Raw genomic sequence first — 16,792 nt, forward strand, 5'->3', positions numbered from 1 at the left:
TGTTGTTTTCTCTGTGAGTGAGACAGTCGGGATAAGAAAAAATCATTATAAAAAGAATGTGTAGCCGAAACGATCTCTGACCCCAGTAGAGAAGAATGCTGTCAATCCTCCTCTTATTGATTAAGAGAAAATTTGTCTGCCTCCTATGCATATAGCTAGAGTTGATGAAAATGTTAAAGGTATGGATAGAACTGGCAAGGGATTCACATATTTGAAAAATAAGTTTCCTAGAGTAAGTGACGCAAAAATCAAAGGTGTTTTTGTTGGACCACAGATTAGGGAGCTGGCAAGAGACCAGAATTTTGGTGAAGAGCTAAATGATCTCGAAGAAGCTGCATGGCTGTCATTTAAGAAATTCTGAACAGAGTTTTTGGTCAAGAACTAAATGGTCTTGAAGAAGCTGCATGGCTGTCATTTAACCCATTCAACTCTGATGACAAGATGTCTTGTCATTTGGTCAAATAAAACAAAAAATCATAATAAAACAACAAAATGTTTGATGATCAAACAGCACCAGAAAAATATGACGTCATCAGTCCTCCTCGAAGGAGGACTGATGACGTCATATTTTTCTGGTGCTGTTTGATCATCAAACATTTTGTTGTTTTATTATGATTTTTTGTTTTATTTGACCAAATGACAAGACATCTTGTCATCAGAGTTGAATGGGTTAAGAAATTTTGAGCAGAGTCTTTGGGGAGTCACAAAGCAAATAACTATTCTGAAAAGTGCTACTGACAAGGCCTTGGGATGTAATATGAGCCTAAAAATCCACTTCCTAGACTCTCACTTGGACTTTTTCCCTGTGAATCTTGGCGCCGTCAGTGACGACCACGGTGAGAGGTTTCACCAGGACATGGAGACCCGGTATCAAGGGAAGTGAAGCTCTTCAATGTTGGCTGATTACTGTTAAACACTAAAAATGGATCTCCCAGAGGCAAAATAAGCTCGAAAAGCATACACTTCTACATTTAAAGGTACGTTTTATAGAAATACCAGCCTCATTTACTAGTTATAATTGTTCAAAATTTAATATGCTATAACAGGAAAAAATATACCTGATAGAAAAAATCTGAAAACATATTTGAAACCAGCAGAAAAAATAGTCTATCAAGTTTACCTCATTTTGCTTGTGGGACCGGTATTTCAATCAAATTTGTTGACCAGTGCAAGTGAAAAAAAAAAAAAAAAAAAAAAATAGGATTTCGTCCATACCTCCGGCAGGAAAAACAGAAGCCCAAAGACGACAACGGCGGGGATGGTGCAAAGGGCGGTGGCCCAACGCCAGGGCAGGAGCGCCGCTGCCGTGTACATCAACACCAGCCCAAGAGAGAGCTGGCACTGGACAACCAGAAGCGCCCTACCCCTGACCTCGGGAGAGACCACCTCCGACAGGAGAGACGGTAGGAGAGAGAGGGCCAGGCCGCTGGTGATGCCCTGCAGGACTCGAGCCGTCACGAGCAGGGCCTTGGACTGAGCCACCGCCATCACGAGCCACGTCACCACCAGAACGGGCAGCGTCCCGCTCAGGAGCCGCTTTGGGCCCAGCGACTCGCCCAGACTGGTCAGCAGAGGCAGTAGGACCGTTGGCAGGCTGAAGAGTGAGGCTGCAGTGAGACAAAAAGGAATAACGATCATCGTCATTATCTATTACTATTATAATTGTACTTATTACTTATACCTTAGGTAATTAGGGTTTTTTCTTTTGTTTTAATTTTTTAAATGGAAGGCAGAATCATTTATATTTCATATTAGAAAAAATATTCATATTTTTGTTTTGAAATTTAAAGTGGACGATAGAATCAATTTACACTTCATATTTGAGAAAGTTACTCATGTATTTTCGTTTTTAATCTTAAAATGGACGACAGAATTAATTCACGCTTCAGATATTTACAAATGTGGTTTTCTTTCCTTTTAGGATGGGCGATCTAATTAAATTACATTTCAGATAATTAGAAAATGTGACATTCTTAGTCATGAAATGGATGACATAATTAATGTGCATTTCAAACAATTAGAGATATATAAATTTGAGGTCGTTTCAACGAAAATCGCCAAAATTATTGGCCTGCGAAATGACGTCAAATTTTTTGGAACACCCTGTATATATATTAATTTTGAAATTGGAGGCAGATTGAATTTAGATTTCAGATAATCAGAAAAGGGTAATATATTTTCGTTTGAAAACGGGCGACTTGCAGCAAATGTGTCTCAATTGATGAGGACGTTTGTAAACAAACCAAAGCGGACGCACACAGCCAACGGATGTCCGTCTGGGTGAGGTCTCCTCCCGGTCCGTTATAAATGTGAACCCCAGGGAGGACGGAAGGCCAAGCCATGACAACGGCCACAGACTGCGCCGTTCCAGTCAATACCAATATGAAGAGGTACTAGAAAGAGAACAATGCAAAAGGATAAAATGTATACTAAAAGACGTTATAAAGGGGAAATAAATAAATACATATAAACTCACTCAATCTCCTGCCGCTATAGTCCTGTTGAAGTCCTTGGCCGCTACAACGGTTTACCTCCAAGCTCAACGGTCTCTGGTCTATGGACAGAGATCACCAGGACTGCCACCACTATGTCCTTCCGAGTTTGTGATCATCGTAAGGGTCTTCCACCTCCCATTAGTTCTTCTTTAAGCCATTCAACTCCGATGACAAGATGTCTTGTCATTTGGTCAAATAAAACAAAAAATCATAAAACACCAAAATGTTTGATCAAACACCAGAAAAATGTGACGTCAGTAGTCCTCGCTTCGCTCGCAGCGAAGCGAGGACTGACGTCATATTTTTCTGGTGTTTGATAAAACATTTTGGTGTTTTATGATTTTTTGTTTTATTTGACCAAATGACAAGACATCTTGTCATCGGAGTTGAATGGCTTAAAGAGTCTATTAGCATGTCCGTCGTCCCCTGCTCTGAGGATTTGACCCATCCATCTGAGTTCTACGGATCTGATGGAGTCAGTGGCTACAAGCTTGTGTGTTAGACCTCGCATTTCACGGGCGTGTCTCCTCCTCCAGGTGCCAAGATCCGAGTCAAATACAGGGCCACATATGGTCTATAGGAGACCATTCCCAAAGCTTATCATCCTCCGCTCTAGATCTTCTGCGAGATTTCATATCTCCGTTCCATATATGAGGACTGGAAGGAACACTGTTGATGGCAGTCGTAGTTTGGATCTCTTTGACAGCAGCCTATGCTTAAGAAGTGGGTTAATGGCACAAAAAGCTCTAGTTGTAGCGCTTATGCGCGGTTTATTTCACTACTGATGTTGTTCTTTGGTGCTATAACGGTAAACAAAATTGTCCACTCTTTCAAGAGTGCATCCAGCCATTACCTCACTATATTCTTAATGTTGGAGGTTTCTCTGTGCATGCATTGTTTTGGTCTTGTTTACATTTGTTCTGAGGCCTGTTTTCTCTCCTACTCTCATGAACGCTTCAAAGGTTTGTTTTAAGTTGGGGCATATTGTCTGCTCAAAGCACTGCGTCATCAGCATAAGCCAGAACACTCAATAGGAGAGAGGGCAAACGCAGAGTATGGGATCCAATATATTTGACGTTTCGCCCAGCAGGGCTTCAGAAGAAGAAGAAGCCCTGCTGCTTGGCGAAACGTCAAATATATTGGAACCCATACTCTGCGTTTGGCCTCTCTCCTACAGTGCTGTTGCAGTCGTTGCTGCTTTTACTCAGAATACTCAAAGTAAAATTTTAATCGTAGATCACTCTCCCCTGTTATTGCTTGACGTATAACTCATTCCAGTGTCGGGTTAAACAACCATGGAGACAAAAGGCATCCCTGGCGAATATCAGATAATAAGGGGAGTGTGCTTTGCAAGTATTGTCACTGTACAAGCTCGGTGGGAGTCCCAAGGCCTGATAGCATTGCCCATAAGCCGTTCCTGTGGTGGGAGTCATACGCTTGTCCCATTAAACTCCGATGACAAGATGTCTTGTCATTTGGTCAAATAAAACAAAAAATTATAAAACACCAAAATGTTTGATCCAACACCAGAAAAATATGACGTCAGTCCTCCTCGCTTCGCTCGCGCGCTCGCGAGCGAAGCGAGGAGGACTGACGTCATATTTTTCTGGTGTTGGATCAAACATTTTGGTGTTTTATAATTTTTTGTTTTATTTGACCAAATGACAAGACATCTTGTCATCGGAGTTTAATGGGTTAAAGTCTTTGAATATTAAATAACTGGTTCGGGCAAACTCTCGCATGTTTTCGAGGACTTGCCTTAGGGTAAATATTGGGCCCGAGGTGAATCTATCGCAGAGTAAACCTGCTTCATATTCACCCAGCGTCTGTGCACTATTTTTGCTTTTATTTTGTAAACTGTTGCCAGCAGCGACAACCATCTATAGTTACTACACACCTCCTTATAAAAAGGTTGATAAACAAATGAATGAATAATCAAGGGAATAGATACATTAAACACATCAAAGAGGAAGTTAACACACACACACACACACACACCAAGTTCCATAATAATCTTTTCGTCGACATGACGTCATCGTTTCGTTGACATGACGTCATTGTTTCCTCACAGTTTCTTTCAATATTTTCTGGTTGAATTGTCGACATCCCCGAAGGCAGAAAAATATGTGAGTCTGTTTACACATAAAATGGTAATTGAACACACGTAATGTGAAATATATTAACAATGTGTATATAGATGCATAATTCCTGTAAGAAATTAGAAGTTTGTAATGTAGACATTTAAGAAAATAATCAAAAGATTAAAAAGTTTGACAAGAGACGGGACCCCGACCATTACATTTTGCCAAATTCCTCTTTCGCTAAACACACTTAACCTAAGCTAGTCTGGCGAAATGTTAGCAAAACATGCTTTGGCGACACGAATTTTGGCCAAATTTAATCTGGTGATATGAAATTTGGCAAAATTTTATCCTGGTGACAGGGCTCCCTTATTGGGGGGAAGGGGGTAATTCTAGACTGGAGTTGCCGTCCACAAGGCTGACAATATAATGATAATCAAAAACAAAAGGTCAAAGATACCCCGAACATTTTACCGGTAACTGACAATTTTTGCTTTAGAATCCACAAAATATGAAATATTTCCCCCTTATCCTTTCTACAGTACGGACATTAAATAAAAAATATCAAAACATGTTAAATCAATTCGCAAGTCAATAACTATAATGTCGACATTAAGAAAATACAAATTAAATTTGACTCAAATACTTGGGTGCAAATGTGACATTAAAGGGTGGAGTGGAGGTGGAGGTAGAATGTAGATTGAGAGAAGCGAGTAAATGCCTTGGTGGATTAAAAAGTGTAATGAGGAATAGACATTTGGGAATGGATGCTAAAAGGAGACTGTATGAAGGAGTGATTGTGCCAGCAGCACTGTATGGGGCAGAAACATGGAACATAAGAGAGAGAAGGAGTTTGAATGTGTTTGAGATGAAATGTCTGAGAAGTATGATGGGGGTAACTAGGCTGGATAGAGTGAGAAATGAGGAGGTAGGGAGGAGAACAGGGGTGTAAGAGAGCTGGGAGATATGGTTGATGAAAGAGTATTAGGATGGTTTGGACACATGGAAAGAATGAGTGAAGAAAGACTAGTAAAAGAGGTATGGAAGGCAGATGAGGAGGGAGTGAACATGAGGGGGCGTCCTAGGATGAGATGGATGGATGGGGTGAAGGGGGCTTTGGGGAAGAGGGGAACGTCTGAGGAAGGACGGGAGAGGACAGAAGATAGGGGTGAATGGAGAATGGTTGTATATGGATGATGATGTGATACATGAGGTGGAATGGGTGGGGGGATGGGGGTGAGGTAGTATGTGTGAGCATAATTTGACGCAGCCCGAAGGGATTTCTCCCCATCTTCTCCTTTTCTGCATGGTGGGACGGAGAGGGGGGGTCGCCGATTTAATGAAGCGGCCTTGCTGTGGATGTGCTGTGTCTTGCGACACTGTCTCTGACCCAGGGCAGTGGACAAGGTGTAGGGATGACCCGTCATCCAGGAGGTGCCAAGATAAGAGGGAGGGAAGAGGGTGGAGGGGAGTGGAGTGTATTTTGGGATGGAATGGCTACCTCCCTTGTAAGGGGGGAAAAGCCTTGGTATATATATATATATATGTATGTATGCATAATGTCGACATTAACAAAATATCAATTAAATTTTACTCAAAATATCTACATTTTCTTTTTCGTTTCTTTAATCAATGCTCAATTGAGAACTTTGCCCCGGGGTAGCAGTTGGTTATGTAAGGGCTCTGGGCAAAATGTAGTTGTGGACGACACTCTCTCTAGACAAGAGAGAGAGAGAGAGAGAGAGAGAGAGAGAGAGAGAGAGAGAGAGAGAGAGAGAGAGAGAGAGAGAGAGAGAGAGAGAGAGAGAGAGAGAGAGAGAGAGAGAGATGTCGCCACTTACCTGTCTGATCCTCCCGGGTACTCTGTCATGCCAGGCGTTCCACCACATCATGTTTCTTCCTTCCAGAGGTCCAACTGAAACTCGACATTGTTATTATCATTATTATCATCTTTAATATCAGTATTACATTATTATTATTATTATTATTATTATTATTATTATTATTATTATTATTATTATTATTATTGCCATTATTATTATTATTATTATTATTGTCATTATTATTATTATTGTCATTATTATTATTATTATTGTTATTGCCATTATTATTATTATTGTTATTATTATTGTTATTATTATTGTTATTATTATTGTTATTATTATTGTTATTATTATTGTTATTATTATGATGTTATTATTGTTATGTTATTATTGTTATGTTGTTATTGTTATTATTATTATTATTATTATTATTATAATTATTATGATTACCATTATCATTATGATTACTATTATCATTATTATTATTATTATGTTTATTATTATTATTATCGTTATCATTATTATTATTACATTATATATTGTTATTATCATATTATCATTATTATTTTTATCATTATTATTATTATCATCATTATTATTATCATCATTATTATTATCATTGCTGTTGTTGTTGTTATCATCATCATCATCATTATGAAAACTATTATCATTATTTACTATTGTTATAAAAATATTTTTTCACATTTGACATTTACATGAGGGGACGGAGAGGGAGGGGGGGTCGCCGATTAAACGAAGCGGCCTTGCTGTGGATGTCCTGTGTCTTGCGACACTGCTTCTGACCCAGGGCAGTGAACAGGATGCAGGGATGACGCGTCATCCAGGAGGAGCCAAGATAAGAGGGAGGGAGGGAGGGAGAGTGGAGGGGAGTGGAGTGTATTGAGGATGGAATGAGTGAGAGTGGTTTTTATGCCTTTGTTTTTTGGCTACCTCCCTTGTAAGGGGAAAAAATCCTTTGGTGTATGTATGTATTATTATTATTGACACTCCGTTATTTATTTATTTTCCCATCATTGGAATTTTTTTTTATTATATTCTTTCTCTTGTCTTTGTATGCATTTCGTTTGTGTTTAGTATGAATTCAGATTGATTCTATTTCATTAATATTATCATTTTATTTATTTGTTTTTATTCTTTAACGCGTCGTCGACCTATTTTGCCACAAACAAATCATTCCTATTTCGCCAAATTGTTTGGCCAAAATTACACAAAGTTGGCCAAATTACCAATTCATGCAAATGTTTTGCCAAATTCCTAATTCGAGCAAATGTTTGGTCAAATTCCAACTTCGCCTAGTCGTTTGGCCAAATTTCAACTTCTCTAAGAGATTTGGCCAAATTATGTCTCTAAGATGTTTTCGTGAATATAGTTTCGTCAAATTCCCATATCGCCAAAGAAATTGACACAAAATTATTTGGCGAATTGGAATCTGACCAAATGATTTAGTTAAGTGCAACGTGTGAGGACGTAATTTGGTAAAATGTAATATGATTTAAGCTAATTTGGCGAAATCAAACTTGATAAAACTGACTTTGTCGAAATGCAATTCTGTGAAATTCAAATCGAATCCACTTAATTTGGCGAAATACGTTTTGGCGAAACAGGAAGTCATCCACTCACCTTGCGTAACCCGACGTTCGCCAACGTCATTGTGGAAAGGCAGCACCTGTTCAGATTGTTGCGTCTAAACGCACAATACAGCACTAACACAATTCAATTTACAACGAACGTGCTAGCGCGAATCTAGAATTATATATAACTTAGAATAAATCACTTGAAAATATAAAAAAGAGAATTTTGGGTCGATATTGAATGCACGTTGTCAATGTTTTTCAATAATAGCAAAAACTAACGACGTTATATTTTCAATTATTGTTGACCATGTACGTTAGTGAGCCTGTATATATATATATATATATATATATATATATATATATATATATATATATATATGTGTGTGTGTGTGTGTGTGTGTGTGTGTGTGTGTGTGTGCGTACAGTTGGATAAACTTACAATATGTTGTAATATTTTATTTTCATTTATACATAAAATGTATACATCTTATCTATTTATTTATCCATGCATTCATTGTCCATTTTATTTATTGTTTTTTTCTGACATCCAAATACGACCTTGGTACGTCGACATTTGTATTCTACCGTTTAACCCAAAATGATAATAATGAGAATACACGAAGAAGAATATTATGATATATTGGCAATAAATCTTGTAATTTCATCCAATTTTATTAAGTGGAACAAGACGTGAAACAAGACAAGATATGGCCAAGTATATATACACCGCATGAAGTTTTCAAATTCTATTTTATCTGCGTAAAAAAGTTGAAAGGGTGACCAGGTTGGTTAGCGGGTGATTGGTGCTTGCATTCAAGTGGCCCAAAATGTCACCCGGTGCAGAGCGGAGTTCATCCAGTACTTGCGACATGACGTCATCAATTTGGGGGCGGAGCCAACAGTTTTAACGGGACACATTATAAAGTCGTGTGGATTTTCCCCCAAATACGTTAGATATATAAATCATTGTTATTATTATTATTATCATTATTATTATTATTATTATTATTATTATCATTTTATTATTATTATTATTTTATTATTATTATTATTACTATTATTGATATCGATATTATTATGATTATCATCGTCGTCGTCGTCATTTCTAAGTACATGAGATTCATTGCCTGATATCACACTGTTAGAAAAAATATATAAGTTTTCTTGCCAATCACCGTGATGTTGCATGGCTCACCTTGCACTCTGACATTACCACGATAAGTGAACAATTGCTCTCCTCAGGGGCGCGTTGGTTTCCAAGCAAAAGGAAAAGCGTCAATGAAAAGATTTCCGCCATTTATTGTTGACATGGGGTTGCGTAGTTGCCAATTATTCGCAATTTCCGTAATTCGGAATGGGATTTATTAATATCGTTGTTATTGTTATCATTATTATTGTTATTATTATTATTATTATTATTACTATTATTATTATTATTATTATTATCATTATTATCATTATTATCATTATTATCATTATTATCATTATTATTCATTTATTAAATGCTTCTGGTAAATGAAATGTGATCGATAAATAAAAGAATGAATGAATAAATAAATTAATTTACCAGAATCAAATAAACAAATAAATGCATAAGGATGTATAAATCATGTTTTGCTTTAGCTTTGAACTTAACTAAGAATTAACCTCATTTAACCGCTTTCGTCACCTCAATGCAGACGAATAAAAAAAATATATTTTCGGGTCAGTTTTTAACTGCCCGAAAGGTCAGTAGGCCTCGCCTGTTGTATCAACTCGCGCGCTGGGGCAGAATACAACACAATACAGCAAAATACAACACTACGTGTATTACGCAAAAAAAATAGTAAATAAATAAATAGAAAAATATATACGGTTATTGTGACGTCATGGTGAATTATTTTCCGGGTACTTATGACGTCATAATAATGACGGATATTATTTATGTTCCTTTCTCATTCTCCTCTAATGCACTAAAGAACCTCAATATGTAAATTCATATGCACTAAAATACACTCACAGTGGTGTCACAAGGAAACGCGCGTGATCACTCCTTCCCCCTTGAAAGAGAGATGGAGACTGAGTGAGGGCAGCGGAGAGACTAGATCACCTTCCTCTTCCCGCGCTCTTGACCCTCGCGATATGACGTCACTGACCACCGACATGACGTCGTATCTGTCAGTGCTGCAAAACATGAAAATAAAGTATGGGTGCATGGTAAACTCTATGACTTTTTTTTATTAATTTAGTAATTTTGTGTTTATTCATTTATCTCTCTTCATATATTTGTTTACTTATTTCTGTATTCGTTTATCTATTCATTAATTTATATTCATTAATCAATTAGATTGTCCATTATTCATTTACTTATTAACTAATTGATCAATTGATTTGTTTATTTATTCATGTATCCATGCACGAGTACTTATGTATTTATTAATTAAATTATTTTTTATCTATCCATCTATTGTAGTTTCTTCTTGAAGTCATTTCATTCACTCAAATCCGTCTGTCTCTAAATATCACAAGAATTGGTCTTCATACAGATGGATTTTTTTTAATCCCACTAACAAATATAAAAAGATAATTATCAAGAGAGAAAAATATTCCATTCTTGATCAATTGATACGTATTTGAAAATGAAAAGGTTTACTTAATAATCCATAAATCACAAACGAAAGACGACCGTTTTCAATTTGTCGACTATTTGAAAATAGTCGACAATATTCAAGAAAGACAAGTAACTTGCGAAAGTTGTATGTTCTTGGAGAAGAAGGAAGAAATGTCGATAATACGGAGGAGGAGGATGGGGAGAGAGGTTGGCCATGCGGACGTTAAATATGGCGATAAAAAAAAAAAATAAAAGAAGAATAAAAAAAAAAGGTTGTCTCCTTATACTCGCCACTGAAACGGACCAAAAACTGGTCCCCACCCCTCCCAGTTTTTTGGCGGGAAAGAGGGAGACAGCGAGCGAGGGACCAAATGCAGGACGAAATATTCCAATAAACGGTTAATCAACTCACATATGGTCTTGGATCACGAGCTGGACGCGTGATCGACAGCTATTACCCACCCGCATGAGAGCTCAGAGCTCATGTATATCAAACGCTTCTAGAATGGTGGTGTCTCAAATATTTTTTGTGTTTTAGTATTTTTTTTTATTTGCTTTAATTTTGTTTTGATGTATTCATTTGTATTTTATTTTACTTTATTTTATCTTATTTTCATTTAATTTTATATATATTTTTTTCTTATTTATTAATCATTATTTGTTTTTTTCATATTCTATTGCTTTGTCTTGTCTCTTACATTATCTTTATATTTTGTATGTATGTATTTATTTATTTATTTATTTACTACTTTAATGTACTTAATTTCCATCATTGAACTGCACACACACACACACACACACACACACACACAACACGTGATCCAAAGACCAAGTGAATGCACACACACACACACACACACACACACACACACACACACACACACACACACACACACACACACACACACACACACACACACACACACACTAATACACGACTTGGTGACGCGGTTGGTAGAGTCCTCGACTGTCACTACGGCGGTCCGGGTTCGAATACTGCCCAGGGCTGAAATAATTTCAGTATCTCTGCGCTTCGTGTCGTTACTCCAACTCTCGTGGGAGGAGAGTTGGGGGGGGGTGCGTGTAAGGTCACAGCATTACCCATAGATTGGTCATACGAGCTCTGAGCTCTCTTCCGGGAGGGAAATAGCTGTCGATCACGGGCCCAGCACGTGATCCAAGGACTAGGGATACACACATACACACACGCACACACAAACACACACACACACACACACACACACATACACATGCACGCACACGTACACACACATACACGTACATACGCACACGTACACACGAGTACACGTACACACAAGTACACATACACACACGTACAAGCACACACATGTACACATACGTACACACATGTACACATACGTACACACATACACATGCACACACACGTACACATACGCACACACATACATATGCACGTACACACACGTACGCACATGTACACACATACGCACACACGTATACACACGTACACATACATGTACACACACATACAAACGCGCGCGCGCGTACACATACACAAACATACACATGCATACACACACGTACACACACCACACATAAATATGCACACATACGTATACACACACACATGCACACACATACACACACACGTACACACACATACACATGCACACGTACGTACACACACACACATGCACACACACATACACACACACACACGTACACACACATACACATGCACACATACGTACACACACACACATACACACACACATACACACACGTGTACACACACGTGCACACGTACACACACACACACACACATCTACACACACACACACACACACACACACACACACACACCTACACCTATACACACACACACCTACACCTATACACACACACATGCGCGCACACACGTACACACACACACATACGTACACACACAGGGCTAAAATAATTTCAGTATCGCTGCGCTGCGAGTCGTTACTCCAACTCTCATGGGTGGGGAATGGTGTGTGTAAGGTCACAACATTGCCCATAGATCGGTAATATATGAGATCTGAGCTCTCTTTCGGGAGGGAAATAGATGTTGATCACAAGTCCAACACGTGATCACACACACACGCGCGCGCGTGCGCGAATTTAAGAGCAAATTAGACATGGCGAGATATAGAGACGGGACACTACGAGCGTAGCTCCCCACGCGCGCGCCAGCAGTGGTAGCGTTCGCAACCGCTACTACAGCGGTCCGAGTTCGAATTCCACCCTGGGCTGAAATCATTTTAGCATCACTGCGCTGCGAACCGGTACTCTAACTCTGGTGGACAAGGAGTTGTGTGTGAGTTCTCATGTGGGAGGGTACTAGATGTCAATCACGAGTCCAGCACGTGATCCAAGGCCCGAGTTTAAACCCACAACACTAACCTAATTAATCTAAGCCTAACCTAACCACACTTTATATGATATATGGACAAAAACACCAACATTAGTTTAGTGTAATAATGATAATAATAATAATAATAATAATAATAATAATAATAATAATAATAATAATAATAATAATAATAATAATAATAATAATAATAATAATAATAATAATAATAATAATAATAATAATAATAATAATGATAATAATGATAATAATGATAATAATGATAATAATAAAAATAGCAATAATAATAATAACAATAACAATAATAATAATGACATTTGATACATCATCCGACAGAGAGGGTGGGTGAGGGTGAGAGCAGGAGGAGGAACTCGCAGAGGAAGAGGTCAAAGATGGAAGGACGACGATAAAGGTGAAGGTAAGAAGAATACTTGACTCCAGGAGGAACTGAGCTTCAACCCAGGACTTCGTCACCTATACCCTAAATGCAAGGACAGTCTGAATAAGTGCGATAGGATCATGATATTTGCTAAATGAAGACGATGTTATTTTTACTGTCATTTTGTAAACAATACGCCATCACGGAATATCGTCGACATTTTCGTAAATTGTAGACAATGTTCGTCAATATGTCCCATTCTAAGCTGAAACGATTAAAAATTATAATTTGTGTAATTTGCAGAGATACTATACAAATAACTTAGTTGTTTTAATGGATAAATGTATCATTTTCTTCCCGAATTTCAACATCCGCTTCTTGCCAAAGCACGACCTTTGCTCTGACGTCACAGATCTTGAGGTTCTTTTTTCCCGTAGATTATCACGAGTTAATCTTAGGCCCATAAAGTTACAGTTAAGCAAATGATAATAGGCAAAGACATATACCCACATGTACACATATGTATACATTTATATGTTTACATGTTGTGTCGTCCCGAAAGCGATTTAGGAAATGCGGCGACGCGTTTTGTTGATCTCAAGATTACAAGATTCGAGTTTTTATGTAAAATATATGTATATTGTGATAAGATTTATTAGTTATAAATGCATCAAAATAACAACAACGTAAATAAACACAGAAATAAGGTAAATAAGTGAATAAATGAACAAACAAATAGAAACCGGCTATTCAAATATGAATAACGTTCCAATGGTTGGAAACCCCACCGAATGAGAGTGAGAGTAAGAGCGCACAAAATCTGGATAAGTGACTTGCAAGATCCGCCTGCAGGAGGAGGGTGGTGTGGGAAATCAGGTCTTGTTTTTTTTATTCTTTGCTGCAAAGGTGGAGCAAGTCGGTTAGGTACTCTGAATTATATGTATATGTATGTATGTATGTATGTATATATATATATATATATATATATATATATATATGTATGTATGTATATATGTCGGTAAATTTATTACTTATTAATAAATAAATTGATAAATAGATATATGAATAAACAAAATAAAGAAAATAGTTCTGATAATTTTCTAATGGCCTCCTTAAATCTCCTTTTCGTCTCGTTATTCTTCATCTCTTCTTCATCTCTTCCTGTTCCTCCTCCTCCTCTTATTTCATATTACCATGCATTTACGTCATCAAATTCGTTTGGGTCGATATTGTTGCCCATGATAATTCATTCTCTTTATTACGTTTTTTTTTTTTATCTATTTGTTTGTTTATTAATTTGTTATTTATTTAATTTTCTATTTCTATTTATTCGTTTAATTATTTATTTATATGTTTCCTTTATCAGTTAATCTTATTGTTCCAGATATTCGAGTAGTTTTATTTCTGTCAGTTATTAATATCTGAAATTGATGGGTTATTGTTATTTCAAAATATGTATTTTTTCGCTCACGTGAAATATGTACCTGGGCCTTTGTGGATAACAATATGTCACTGTAGGTTGTGCATCATAAATGAATATAAACATAAGTATTACAAATTCGCTTTTTTATGGAAAAGGCTTATGATAGGGTAGATAGAAAGGCACTGTGGGAGGTTATGCAGATTTATGGGATAGGAGGAAAGCTTTTGGGAGCTGTCAAGAGTTTTTATGAGAGTAGTAGAGCATGTGTTAGGATTAGAAATGGAGAGAGTGAGTGGTTTGAAGTAAAGGTGGGACTTCGTCAAGGATGCGTTATGTCGCCCTGGCTGTTCAACTTATACATGGATGGGGTGGTGCGAGAGGTGAATGCTAGGGTAGTGAGTCAGGGATTGGAGATGGTTAAAGAAAATGGAGAAAAGTGGGAGGTGAGCCAGCTGTTGTTTGCGGACGACACTGCGCTTGTGGCAGGGTCAGAGGAGGGATTGAGGAAGCTGGTGGCAGAGTTTGGGAGAGTATGTGATAGAAGAAAGCTAAAGATAAATGTGGGTAAAAGTAAGGTGATGAGATGTACAAGGGGTGAAAGTGGCAGTAATCTGGAAGTGAACATTAAGGGAGAGCGACTGGAGGAAGTGGATAGTTTTAGATACTTGGGAGGCAAGTGTAGCAGGAAAAGGTGGAGTGAAGGTGGAGGTAGAATGTAGATTGAGAGAAGCGAGTAAATGCCTTGGTGGTTTAAAGAGTGTAATGAGGAATAGACATTTGGGAATGGATGCGAAGAGGAGACTGTATGAAGGAGTGATTGTGCCAACAGCACTGTATGGGGCAGAAACGTGGAACATAAGGGAAGAAGAGAGAAGGAGTTTGAATGTGTTTGAGATGAGGTGTCTGAGAAGTATGGTGGGGGTTACTAGGCTGGATAGAGTGAGAAATGAGGAGGTGAGGAGGAGAACAGGGGTGAAAAAGGATTTGGGAGATAGGGTTGATGAAAGAATATTAGGATGGTTTGGACACATGGAAAGAATGAGTGAAGAAAGACTAGTAAAAGAGGTATGGAAGGCAGATGTGGAGGGAGTGAACATGTGGGGCCGTCCTAGGATGAGGTGGATGGATGGGGTGACGGGGGCTTTGGGGAAGAGGGGAATGTCTGTTGAGGAAGGAAGGGAGAGGACGGAAGACAGAGGTGAGTGGAGAATGGTTGTATATGGATGATGTTGTGACTGCATGAGGAGGAATGGGCGGGGGTGGGTGGGGGTGGGGTAGTATGTGTGAGTAAATTTTGACGCAGCCCGAAGGGATTTCTCCCCGTCCTCGCCTTATATGCAAAGGGGGACGGAGAGGGGGGGGGGTCGCCGATTAAATGAAGCGGCCTTGCTGTGGATGTACTATGTCTTGCGACACTGCTTCTGACCCAGGGCGGTGGGCAGGGTGCAGGGATGACCCGTCATCCAGGAGGTGCTCAGATGAGAGGAAGGGTGGGAGGGGTGTGGAGTGTATTTAGGGATGAAATGGGTGGGAGTGTTTTTATGCCTTCCCCTTTTTGGCTACCTCCCTTGGAAGGGGGAAAATGCCTTGGTATATGTATGTACATAAAGATATAGCTGATTTTTTTTTTCGTGATATTAAGAAATAAGATTGATCAACATTACAGCTTTGATATGTTGATATTTAGCGCCTGCTACGACAATCAAGCATGCAGACGATGGGAGCATGATATATACATTAAATAACCTCGAAAGAATATTATATTGATCAAACTAATAGAAACCCAACGAATTAAGATGAAAAAAAAAATTAATATTATTTGGACTATCTAGCATAATTTCTACAAATATCTAGCATATTCTCGCTTCAGAAGTCTGCTATGTCGTGGGATCATGTAAACAAATCGTAGTGCAAGGCGGGAAATTTTGTACTGTGTTAGCAAAATAACTTAGGTAAGGTTAGTGAATATTTCTAGTGACTCCTTATTTGATTAATACACAACATAAATACATAACACATCATAAGATGG

The 16,792-nt window shown here is 38.1% G+C and overlaps 2 protein-coding genes across 4 annotated transcripts in view; one reads left to right on the forward strand and one right to left on the reverse strand.

The window, feature by feature from the left end:
- Nucleotides 1–10,061, reverse strand: part of LOC143030758 (facilitated trehalose transporter Tret1-2 homolog) — a 16,256-nt gene extending 6,195 nt beyond the window's left edge. Inside the window, exons 1-4 of the mRNA XM_076193966.1 lie at nt 9,994–10,061; nt 6,418–6,491; nt 2,258–2,393; nt 1,216–1,607 (exon numbers count right to left, since the gene is read on the reverse strand). Of these exons, the coding sequence (XP_076050081.1) occupies nt 1,216–1,607; nt 2,258–2,393; nt 6,418–6,468 (579 nt within the window). The 5' untranslated portion in view covers nt 6,469–6,491; nt 9,994–10,061. The remainder of the gene's footprint in view (nt 1–1,215; nt 1,608–2,257; nt 2,394–6,417; nt 6,492–9,993) is intronic.
- The window catches only part of LOC143031692 (zinc finger BED domain-containing protein 5-like), an 83,184-nt gene that overhangs the window by 46,780 nt on the left and 19,612 nt on the right, over nt 1–16,792 (forward strand). Inside the window, exon 1 of one of the 3 annotated variants that reach the window (XM_076195850.1) lies at nt 16,647–16,720. The exons of 1 other annotated variant lie outside the window; for it this stretch is intronic. The gene's annotated coding sequence lies outside the window, so the exon portion shown is untranslated. Of the gene's footprint in view, nt 1–16,646; nt 16,721–16,792 lie in introns of those variants that run through there. One more of the 3 variants, XM_076195851.1, reaches the window with a different exon arrangement.

Source organism: Oratosquilla oratoria, chromosome 12, assembly GCF_046742065.1.
Source record: "Oratosquilla oratoria isolate Oo_2021 chromosome 12, ASM4674206v1, whole genome shotgun sequence".
Classification (NCBI taxonomy): Eukaryota; Metazoa; Arthropoda; class Malacostraca; order Stomatopoda; family Squillidae; genus Oratosquilla; species Oratosquilla oratoria.